Source organism: Centroberyx affinis, unplaced genomic scaffold, assembly GCF_046629955.1.
Source record: "Centroberyx affinis isolate AG114_WGS23_722 - 3 ecotype Tasmania unplaced genomic scaffold, CSIRO-AGI_Caff_v1 ptg001259l_1, whole genome shotgun sequence".
In the NCBI taxonomy this organism is placed as follows: domain Eukaryota; kingdom Metazoa; phylum Chordata; class Actinopteri; order Beryciformes; family Berycidae; genus Centroberyx; species Centroberyx affinis.
Genome location: NW_027279770.1, coordinates 103,047 through 114,308, shown reverse-complemented (window position 1 = coordinate 114,308; position 11,262 = coordinate 103,047). Strand labels below are relative to the sequence as shown.

At 42.9% G+C, this 11,262-nt stretch overlaps 1 protein-coding gene across 3 annotated transcripts; it reads right to left on the bottom strand.

Moving 5' to 3' along the window:
- Positions 1-856: 856 nt before the first annotated feature.
- Positions 857-11,143, bottom strand: LOC139648802 (glycogenin-1-like). 3 transcript variants are annotated; one of them, XM_071525040.1, is made up of 7 exons: positions 11,002-11,143; positions 7,268-7,406; positions 6,722-6,896; positions 5,687-5,849; positions 3,864-3,990; positions 2,901-3,138; positions 857-1,435 (listed from the first exon to the last, which is right to left on the bottom strand). In XM_071525040.1, the coding sequence occupies exons 1-7, from the start codon at positions 11,141-11,143 to the stop codon at positions 1,268-1,270; spliced, it is 1,152 nt and encodes a 383-aa protein (XP_071381141.1). In that variant the 3' UTR covers positions 857-1,267. The 3 variants fall into 3 exon arrangements, with proteins under 3 accessions (XP_071381141.1, XP_071381140.1, XP_071381142.1); XM_071525039.1 differs by having other exon boundaries at positions 7,268-7,403; XM_071525041.1 differs by having other exon boundaries at positions 2,913-3,138; positions 7,268-7,403; positions 11,002-11,123.
- Between the last annotated feature and the right edge of the window lie 119 nt (positions 11,144-11,262).

Genomic DNA, 11,262 nt, shown 5'->3' with positions numbered 1-11,262 from the left:
CTCTCAGTCTTGCCAGCATCTTCTGGGAGTGTGTTTAGAGGAGTAAGGAGCAAATTAGAAGAAGAGTTAGGTGATCTAGATAAGAGTTCACTGTAACAGCACAGAGCTGGAGGGGAGTGGAGTGGCGGACGTTTTGGCAACAGGAAAAGAGGAGTTACGCCAAGTAAAATTTGTTGTGCTATTAGCAGCAATTACAGTAAGTGAGGTTTTGTAAACAGTGAACGGCGGTAAGGCAGCTGGTTACACTACACAGACAGGAAGTGATGAAACAGAGATCATGGCACACAAACAGAAAATATACTGCTGTGGGTCTGGCACAGACGAGTGCAAACATGTACATGCAGGTCATGAATACAGCTGACGGATATAGAGAATTCTGGGAACTCACTAGTGTTTATCACACACCCACACAAATGTACATACAAAACTGAATATCAACTTCACACGGAAAGATAGCTCTTGCATGGTGTGGATTTAAAATACTTTGCTATTGACCCATGTTTTTAACTCTGTGCCATGCAAATACAACACAACAGGCCTAGCCCTAATACAACATCAGACATTACAGAGCGGAGTCACAGGGAGCTGGTGAGAGTCAGAGGCACAGATAGGGATCTTTATCTGTGTGTGTCTGGGTGAGGTGAACACTGTCAGATTATAGCGAGGTTGGCTTGTCATAACTGGATAAAAAAGGAGGGAACTGCATTAGGGGAGTGAGCCAGTCAGTTAGCTGCATATCTGCTTCAAAGTGATTTTTAAAAAACACTGAATAGGAATTGTGGTAAAATCCAGGAACAACACCCAAACCCATCGATTCCCTTTACCCCCCTCGGTTTGGCCTACGGTCGTTTTCAGAGTTTGTTGGTCGGAGACGGCTGGTTTGCTGTTGTTGCTGAACATTTCCACAAGTCTGGATTACCTTTTGGAAGACCTGGGACCGTGAACATACACCACAAATATATCTGACTTCATCAGACGCACAAGAACACTTAAGAAGAGAGAAATGAACAGGAAGAGAGCATGGGAATTCTTTAAGGACCACTGCCACTTAACACACTCACGCTCTCCATCTCTCACACACACACACACACACACACACTCCGACAGGACGCAGAGAGTGAGGCGTACACAGAGGCGTTCATTCAGTCATCCTGCACGTCAAGCCCCTCTGATTGGTCGAGCTGTGGTTAATCCCCACCCCTGCAGAGCCATCTGTGGCCTCCAATTGGTGCTCTCTCTCTGTCCGTCGCTCTCCCTCTCCCGGCCCCTACTTGAGGAAGGAGTCCAGTTTGCGTTCGATGTGGACGAAGGAGTCGTCACCCATGTAGTCCGCCTGGCCGGCCTCCCAGCGCTGCTTTCTCTCCTCGGATGAAACCTGCTGGCGAGGGGGAGGAGCGTGGGCCGGCGCCTCCTTCACATCCTCATGAAACTTATCCTGCATGACAGAGACGGTGAGAGAGGGAGAGAATGGATGAATAATTAAACGGGATTAGAGCAGTACTTTATATGGACTGGTTTCTGCCTCCAGGCTTGGCCATGCCCAGTGTTTCTTAAGATGGAATTTTCTCACAGAGGAATTTGTTCCTCTGCCCTAAAGACGAGGCGTTGCACCAGAGGAGGCAAAGTGCAATACCAGACATTTTGCAACACACTTACAGCAGATAAGACTTAAGAATGTTGCTCATCAATAGAGTAGAATAGAATCATTATTGCCATACGATCAGATGGTGGAAATTGTGGGAAAATCCACAGCATGATAGAATGAAAAGAATAGCTCTGCAGTGCAAGTACACACAAAAGTAATCAATACCAAACACCAATGGTACAGTGAACAAAGAGCACATTGTAATGCAAAATGGAAAAAGTGCAAGATGAGCAGGAATGTAAACAGCATCAAATAATAAATACAGACATTGAACACATATGAAGACAAAACCAGGATCAGACCTGCAGAGAAATACTGGAACTGAGTTTTTTTATTAATATTATCTTTTAAGAGTCCTAAAGTGACGACTCCACTCAGCATACTCAGATTAAAATAAACAAAAAACTGTTTAGATTGGACCAGTGGCAGACTAAACAGCTTACCCTGAGCAGCCAGTGTGCTTGGCTGTATATAGCTCAGGGTGTTACAAACTTGGCATAGCTTCAGGCAAATGGGCAAAGCTACAGGTTTGGCAGGACGGGTGAGGTACAGATTTGCCCAGACAGACCCCAAACACAACAATCGTTCTTTATTACTCCACATCACTGCTGACTTATTACAAGAAATACAACCACACTGCTTTCCTCACAGACCACATGCAGACAACATCCTGCTATTCTGTGAAATGCTGAAACACCGTTGGAGATCTCACTGCAGATTCGCCCTGCGATTCTCACTGAACATAATAAGCTACTCATGAAGCCAAGGCACTATTGAGAGGATTGGCAAGTGTGTGTGTGTTTGTGGAAAAGAGGACCGTGGAACCAAATCAACAATTTCTTGATACTGCAACATGTAAAACTAGCCAGCAATTCTAAGTGGGGGCTTAGAGAGAGTGTGAGGCGTCAACACGTCTCACTAACAACCCGTTCTCCACTGTGAACTGCACTTAGTGGCACTTCATGTGGCACTTTCACCACTTGGTAACTGAAAAGCATAAGGGATGTGAGATAAACATATTTCTCTGGTTTTAAATGTGTGTTAGAGGAGAGAAAATTCACCATGTCAATGATCTACAACTTCAAGATTTCCACACAGAAGAGTCATGGCCATGACGATTATGCAACATGCCATAACAGATGAACACACACACACAGTCATCCCAGTCTACACACACCCACACCTAGAACCAAACACACTTCAATCTGTTCTGTCATTCACACACACACACACTCACCACCCCAACCCCTCACACACACACACTCACCTGGAAAAAGCCGGTGTTGAAGGGCGTGTCTCCGTACGCCTGCTGCAGCGAGGGCACCACGGATTTGGAATAGAGCTGCCACCACATGAGCAGGTAGTCGGGGTGCAGCTGGCACTGGTCAGGGGCCAGGGAGTGACCTTTGACCTCCCCGCTCTGAGCGTCGTAGGAGTAGTTCCACGGCTTCACCTTGCCCAGGAAGTGCACCACCTTGGCGTCGCGGCCGTACCTGCGCAAACGAAACATGCAGCAGGATCGTGAGACGGCAGGAAGGAGTGAGAGGAAGAGAGAGAGTGATAAAGAGATAGAGGGGAAAAACAGAAAGAGAGAGTTTGAGATAAAGAGAGAGACAGATAAACCTATGTCGCAAGAAACTACATGCAATAATAACTGCAAAATGTGAGTGTTGTAACAAGCAACATTGCTAAAAGGAGAATAACATGGTATATTCCCAATTTGCTCTCTTTTGAGCATTATAATTGCTTCACAGTGAATGCAATTCATTATGTTGGACACTGCTTTGAAAATGTATGAAATCTCTGTGTCATGGCAGTAAAGCAACTATTGCATTTAACTGAAGTGACCTGCAAAACAGGACAGATATAGAGATAAAGAAGACAGAGACAGAAGAGACAGTATGTAGAGAGCTGCTCTATTTTGAGGCTGGTTGCGGTACAGTGTGTGTTGTGTTTGCTCTGAGTTTCAGCGGCTTCTTGTAATTCAACACCCACCCACACACACACAAACACACACACACAGACACCATTTGAATTGACCTTGGATGAGCTTTACACCTATCCTAACACACACAAGCACTCATACACACTGAGTATTTAAGTCTCACGGAGACAGCTACGATGAATCAGGGCAATAAATCGGGCTAAACGTGGATGTGTAAAGAAATGCTGAATGCCTAATGCGGGTGTGTGTGTGTGTGTGTGTGTGTGTACTCACTGTCTGAAAGCTGGTAGGTAGGAGTAGATGGCGATGCTGCTGAGGTTGTAGATGAAGGGGAGATGTTTGGAAATGTCTGCTGTCGCCCAGGTGTTGAAGAAACTGTTGAGAACCCCCTGGTCTCCACCTGCAGATATGGACAGACACACACCCACCCACACACACACACACACACACAAAGAAAGAAACAGTTCAGTGTAAACACTTTAGAAATACACCTATAGAATTATAGTTTCACACAGTAATGGAGCAAAATAAAAAAAATAGGTAGGAGTGTGTTTTGCCTTGCAAAAACACAAACACACACACTCATTCATGGCCTTCAGGATGGCAATGGTCATATAAGAATAATTCAGTTTTTATCATATGCTCATTAGAAATGAGCAAAGGGAGGGTCACAGCCACAGACTGATCATGACTTTATTAGTCAACTTTGTTTTGGTTGATTTTGTAGCCTTCCCCACAAAGAAGATAGGAAGAAGATTTTTTCCTGTACCCTTTACCTTGTCTGACCTGTCTTGTTGCATGTTTAAATCCAGACTTACGACATCTCTGGACCCTCAACACTACACACACACACACACACACACACACACACACACACACATTCCCACATGGGAATGTGGGAATGTCTGGCATGTATAAATAGTAACTGTAGAAGAGTGTTGACAACACAGCCAGAGGATGCTGCATAACTATCACAACGTATGGCGAAATCTTGCGCACACACACACACACACACACCTCTACACACACACGCAGATGGCAGGCTCTGCAATACAGTGTCAACAGCATACAAAGGGTAGGGGGTAGCTGGTAGTGAGAGGCCAAGGTTAGGTCATGGCAGGGTTTAGTTTAGGATCCAGAGTTAATTCTGTTCAGAGAGAAAAGGGGATGGGATGGGGTGAGTGTGTGTGTGTGTGTGTGTGGGGCGGGGGGGATGGGGGTGGGGGGTGCGGTGCAGGAACCTCTGGAGACAAAATCTATAATTTAGTTAAAGAACAGCTACAGCCCTAGTGCTCTCATCACATCACATTTGGTTCGTTTAAGTTCACACTGCCCAAGTACAAGCAAAGCAGGGCTTGTAAACAAAAGTCACATGGACTCACAAGTAACTCATTTATTGGACAGAGTTTTGGAAACCTGTCATCCTGCCATGTTAGAGATTTTGGCATGAGGGGAGTCAAAACAAATCTGATTCCAGTCCTTGTAACTTTAGCTAAGCATCATGGACTTGTCAGTGCTTTTTGCTGTAATTTATCTGGTATTTGTACCAGGTAAGAACACATGAAGAAATCGCTGAATATGAGCATCAGTCTAGACTGCGGGTTTGTCCTCGGTTCAGTTTGTTATGCTCGGCTTTCCAAGCATGAAGAACTGCTGGCTATCAGATGTCAATATCTGTCTCCTTATACCCATAAGCCCTTGCGTTTTGGGATCGCTTGGAAGAGGACTGAGACCTGCATTTCTAGGTATCTAGTGCAATTATTTGGTGCCACCCAAGCTGAAATGCCTTCCAGTGTTTGAATAAATCTCTCCAAACATGCTTGGTGTGAACACACCATTAAAGAGAATGTAAACACATGGCCAGGAATAGAGATTTAACCAGTTTTTCCTTTTTGTGTGTGGGACTGGGTGGTAGGGGTTCAGTTCCACACAAAATGGTGATGATGTTGTGAATCAGTGTGCAATGTATACTTCTTCACAAATAAAAATAAAAAATTATGTGATTTATGTGATGTTTTTGGGGGTGGGATCGGAAAAAAACGAACTGAGATGGAAAGAAGGGAATGAAAAAAGAAAGAAAAGTAAAGTGGTCTCACCGTCGAAGCTGCCGTTCTCACTGCAGAACGTGAGCAGCTTCTCGTGCGTCTCATTGGACGGTCTGAAGACGAAAACCCCCGAGTTGAAACAGTCCGGCCAACCAGGATCCGGCGCTGCAGATAGCTCCTCCCTCTCAAACAGCTCATCTATGTTTGACAGCACCTGAAAAGGAAATAAAAATAAAATAATTGTACTCTCTTAGATACATCGAGTTTACTCTATCAATATTTCCACATTTATATAATGAGGAAAAATCCAAAAAAGTAAGGTGAAAACTTATTTGATATGTGAAACATGCATATTAAGTGTTATTTTTTTTTAACTCAATAACATCCACTGTGCAGCTGAAATGTCACATCACTGCATAATATTAAAATTGCTTTCCATCACAATTCGCTGCTGTATTGCTTTGGAAAACAAGGCCCTATCTTGGCTGTATTTGCAAAGCTGCTCCACATGTGGCTCAAAAAAGGAATATGAAAATCCAAACTAGTTAATGATCAAAGTTCAACACCTATCCGCGTTTTACTTATCTCACCCCTAGAGAAAACACTGCTGTATGAATGAATGTGGCAGGTGAGGAATGCAGCGGCTCTGAAAGTATTCACCAACCCTTCTCCTTGACTTTATGCACATTTCCTTGTGGATTTTTGGTCTAAGATTTACAAAAAAACGACTATTTTTTATCAAAGTAGAAGAAGAAATTTGAGTGAAAGTATAACATTCCAACAGAAAAATCTATTTTGCAAGAGCGTTCATCCCTTTACTTTATATATAAAAGTGCAGAGGGTCCACTATTGGTGCACTTCTCTAATTTTACAATGGAAGTCAATGAAGTATTGGATAAAAAAAAATAGTGAAAAGTTTACCCTCTGTACTTTTACATATAGTGATGGGAGGATGATGAGTTCAATTTTTCTGTGAAACCACAGGAAAGAAAATACAATTCAAAATGTCTTACTATGGCCTAAAGATTTTTTTTTTTTTTTGACAGCCACTGCATGTTGTCTACTGTTGTGTGGTTGGTTCCTCACCAGTGTGTCTGCGTCCATGAACACACACTTGCTGTAGTGTGTGAGAGTCCAGCAGTGCAGCTTGGTGAATGTGACTCCCAGGTCTGGACGCTTCATCATGGCCAGATGAGCCGTGTCGCCAGAGTCCATGACGTCCACCACGCGCACCTCGTCGAAGATGGAGCGCAGCACAGTTCTGCAACACACACACACACATAGCATGATTTATTTTAGGGGTACACTATGTGTCTTACAGTATGAGAAAGAAAGAGAGAGAGACAGACAGAGAGGCTGAGGAAGAGAGAGACAGAAGAGAGAGGAAGAGAAAGTGGATTTTGTTCACCTAACATTCATCTCATAACTCAAATTTTGGTCATTTTCATGTTTTAACTTCAATCAAAGGATTCACATGCTCCTGTGTTGACAACTCTACAAGACTTGGGCTGATGAAACCCCTTCAAAACCAATGAGATAGGCTAAAAACTGTGTGACTATCAAGCTAAAAACAAGGCCGCTTCACAAAAGTTGAACTTTTTCGGATCTCACCCGACAAAAATGCTGCGTTACCTGCAAGGCTCTGCAACATGCGGTCCTACCAGGGCGACCAGCTTCTTGGTTGTGTTGTGGTTGCGTAACGACTGGCCAAGAACCATCGCTCCCTTGGCATAGCTGTCGTTCGTGGCCAACGTCACAAATGCTTGGTCTGCTCGGAGACACACATACACACACACACACACACACACACACACACACAGAAAATCATCAGCCATACGATTAGTCACATGACAGTGGTGGAAGAAGTATTCAGATCTTTGACTTAAGTAAAAGTAGCAATACCACAGTGTAAAAATACTTTGTTACAAGTAAAAGTCCTGCATTCAAAATCTTACTTAAGTCAAAGTAAAAAAGTATTAGCATCAAAATATACTTAAAGTAGCAAAAGTAAAAGTAGTCATTATGCAGAATGGCCCATTTCAGAATCATATATATCATGTTATTGGACTATAATTATTGATTCATTAGTGTGTTCATTACTTTAATGTTGCAGCTGGTAAAGGTGGAGCTAATTTTAATTACTTTATATACTGCTGGGTAGCTTAACCTATACAAATATATCATCATTTATTAGTTGATTTATAATTTGTATTAATAATCTAAATCTGCAAAGTAACTAATAACTAAAGCTGTCAAATAAATGTCGTGGAGTAAAAAGTACAATATTTCCCTCTGAAATGTGTTGGAGTAGAAGTATAAAGTAGCATGAAATGGAAATACTCAAGTAAACTACAAGTACCTCAAAATTGTACTTAAGTACACTTTTTTCTAACTCTCCTGCACATTAGTTTTGTGGTTTATGCTTATCATCAGTGACGCAGTGGTAAAATAAAGGACGGGTGACCTATTAAATCCTGTTGGTGAAGATAAGGAAATCAACCAACAGTAATGAAAATACATATTTCCCTCTGCTTTCTTTTCTTCACTAGATATACTTTCCATGCAGTTAAAATATAGTTGTTTCTACTTTCTAGACTGCACACTATGCATTTACACCAAATTATGAGCTTAGTTGGAAAAACAGAATTTAGGTGGGTTTACACTCCACAATAAACTTGCCTATTTGCAAACAAACTAAACTGGTGATCAGCACCACATTACATTTATTGATGAAAACTGATAGGTGATAATGGCAGTTGAAGATGTTCCTGCCAGTTTGTCATGTGCATGCTCTCACTGAAATCAATACACTTTTTCCATCCTGCCTTCACACCAACCATGAGTTTCCACCCTTCTCCACTCCCCCCCCCCCCCCCCCGCCTGCCACCAAAGGCTGTCAGAAAATGTCAATTTTGCTCAAGTCCCAAGTCAAACTCAAAGTGAATTCGAGTCACCAGAACCCAAGTCAAGTCTCAACTACTCTCTTCATGCATCAAATCAAGTCTCAAGCAACCCACTGCCTCGTCCTCCACAACTGTAGGCCTACTGTGTGATGCTTGGTGCAAATGCCAGTCTGATGACTTCCACACATAAACAACAGAAGGGGCCACACAGTGTTTCTTCCGCTCTGGTGAAAGCAGGACCAGAATACAGGCTGAACCGGAGCCAACAGATAGTACTATTCATCAAGCTGAATGTGTGTTTGTGTGTGTGTGTGTGTGTGTGTGTGTATGTGTGTGTATGTGTGTGTGTGTCGGGGGCTTCTGGGAAACCTGACCAAGGAGGGAGTGTTGTAAAGTTGCTAGGGTCCGTTTCAAGAGACTATTAAACAACATTATTGCCCAAGAGCCTAAGGTTTATTTCGCCTGCACTGCTGCACATCAAGCATGTGTTCTGTTCCCAGAAACACCACATGTGCAAAAAATATATATATGTGGCCAAATGAAGCCATATTCACCACTGGATCTGACATATATTTTGAAATATGAGTAAATATATATAACTTTTAAAATGTAAGTATTGACCTGGGATGTATCCTGGGGTGTGCACACTGATTTTAAAATAGCAGGAAATAAATTCCTGAATAATCTATCCTGGGATAAGATATATTTAAATATATTCCATATCAAATGTATTTCTGTATCATGTATGCAAATACAGTTAGGTTAAATACATGAAGAAACACTTGAAAGTGGCCATTTTTGTGGTTTCCCTATGACAATACATAATATACTGTATATGTTGTTAAAATGCTTGCAAATATACAGTATCTTTTTGTATATGGGTAGAGCTATAGACCCTTTAATAAATGTTCTGTTTAAATATTATTTCTACCACAGTATGAGAGTAACACGCTGTAACAGAGTAACACCACGGAACTACAAGGCCACAGTCTGTGGCGCACGTCCGCACCGAGCCGCCGCTGCGTCAAGTCAGCGAGAAACAACAAGCACAACAAAACCGGGAGTTAAGCGAGGTTGCCTTCAAAATAAAAGCGCAAAAGATCTCACTTTCGGAGAAGAAAATTAAAGCACCATTCAAACTGTTAGTGCCTTTTTTTACATGAAAATTAAACTGGGAGCAGACGCAAGACACTGCACCTGGCTCTTTTCAGGTTCAGTTTTTCAGCAACAACCACAATGAAAACGGAAAAAGTAGCGGTGGAAAGGTTTTGCAGCTGTTGTTAGGCCTACTCTGATAAATCAGAAATAAAGTATTTCTGATTCTGATCATCAAGAGTCAGTATGGAGCCCACTGGCTGTGTTGTGGAGTTTTCTGGTACGTGTTACACAACAGCTACACATTAATCCTCACCCCCTTTTTCAAGTTATCAGCACTAAATGAGGTTGCGACAGTACTCTTTCCAACAAGATGTGGAAAAGTGTGAGTAGACTACACCCTTCACCTTACTGAGGGAGGTTCCTGTAATATAGCCTAAATGCTTAACCACTGTGTTTGTGTAATTCCAGAGGACTATTCTCACAGGATAACGACTAATTTCCCTTAGTGTACTGGTCATAGCCAGGAAATACCATGTCATGGTCAACACTTCCACTTAATAGGGGAAGCATGTCAGACAATCTGCCAGCCACCAAAAATGTAACACATTATTACATTACCAAGAAGCCAGTTTGTACTGGATTGCTATCAGCAGGTGACCTTTGAGTTTGCCCCAAAAGTAATGTAAGATACACAATTTGTTACATTTTTTTTACCTTCCAAAACAGACATGGCAGATGTGTCCTAAATTAAAATTACTGATGCCATAAGACCTTAGAAAAACGAATTCACTTTCAAAAGGGATTGGGAATTGGGGTGCAGAGAAGAACAAAAATCGTATAGAAATAAAAGGCATTTTGGGGGAAACAGCAACTGTATGTCTATAAAGCAGAGATTACTGCTCAAGTTAAGTGTTACTTAACAAGTAGCCTAACTTGTTAAGTAACAAGTTACTCAACGTGTTACTCAATAGACACGTCAAGGCATGGTCGTCATTAAAGCTTCAACTTTGAAAGTTTTAACCGGAAGACGTGTTTCTGATTGTGGCTAGCTTGACACTTGTCCGACCCGCTGGCAACAGACACTCTGGCTGTCATCAAATCAAACACACCATGTCCCAAAAAAAGACCAACTCATCACTTTACTATTTTAACTCACTGCCTCATCCGAGACCTTATGGGGAAAAATACTGCGGGTTATCGCTAGTGTCGGGAGCGTTTAATAATAAAAAAACTGCAATATCCGCGATGTTGTGGGAGACGCGGGGGCTCGCGCTGCGCAGCCCCGGTCCGGTCCGGTCGCCATGTCCGGGGTCACGGTGATGTTGCTGTTGTTTCCCAGTGCCCAGCTGAGCCCCGGTGTCTTACCCGACATGGTGCGCTGAGGTGAGTCCGCCCGGGGATCGGGGGGTCTGCTGGGCCGGCTGGACGGTTTGCTGTGCTGCGGGCAGAGGCTCAGCAGCTGGGAGCAGTTCAACACAGGAATTAAGTCCCACATATTCCGGGTCATGTGACCAGTGACAGAGCACACGCCCCCTGCCTCTCGCGTGCTCTCTTTCTTTCTCTCTCTCTCTCTCTCTCTCTCTCTCTCTCTCTCTCTCGCTCTCTCTCTCTCTCTCTCTCTCTCTC

What these genes read in the sequence shown, in the direction of transcription:
- LOC139648802 (XM_071525040.1), bottom strand. Translation starts at nt 11,143, where the DNA reads ATGACCCGGAATATGTGGGACTTAATTCCTGTGTTGAACTGCTCCCAG. An exon ending in TCATGGACGCAGACACACTG is followed by an intron (nt 5,850 to 6,721) that starts GTGAGGAACCAA and finishes TTTCCTTTTCAG; the next exon opens with GTGCTGTCAAACATAGATGA. An exon ending in TGAGAACGGCAGCTTCGACG is followed by an intron (nt 3,991 to 5,686) that starts GTGAGACCACTT and finishes CCATATCTGCAG; the next exon opens with GTGGAGACCAGGGGGTTCTC.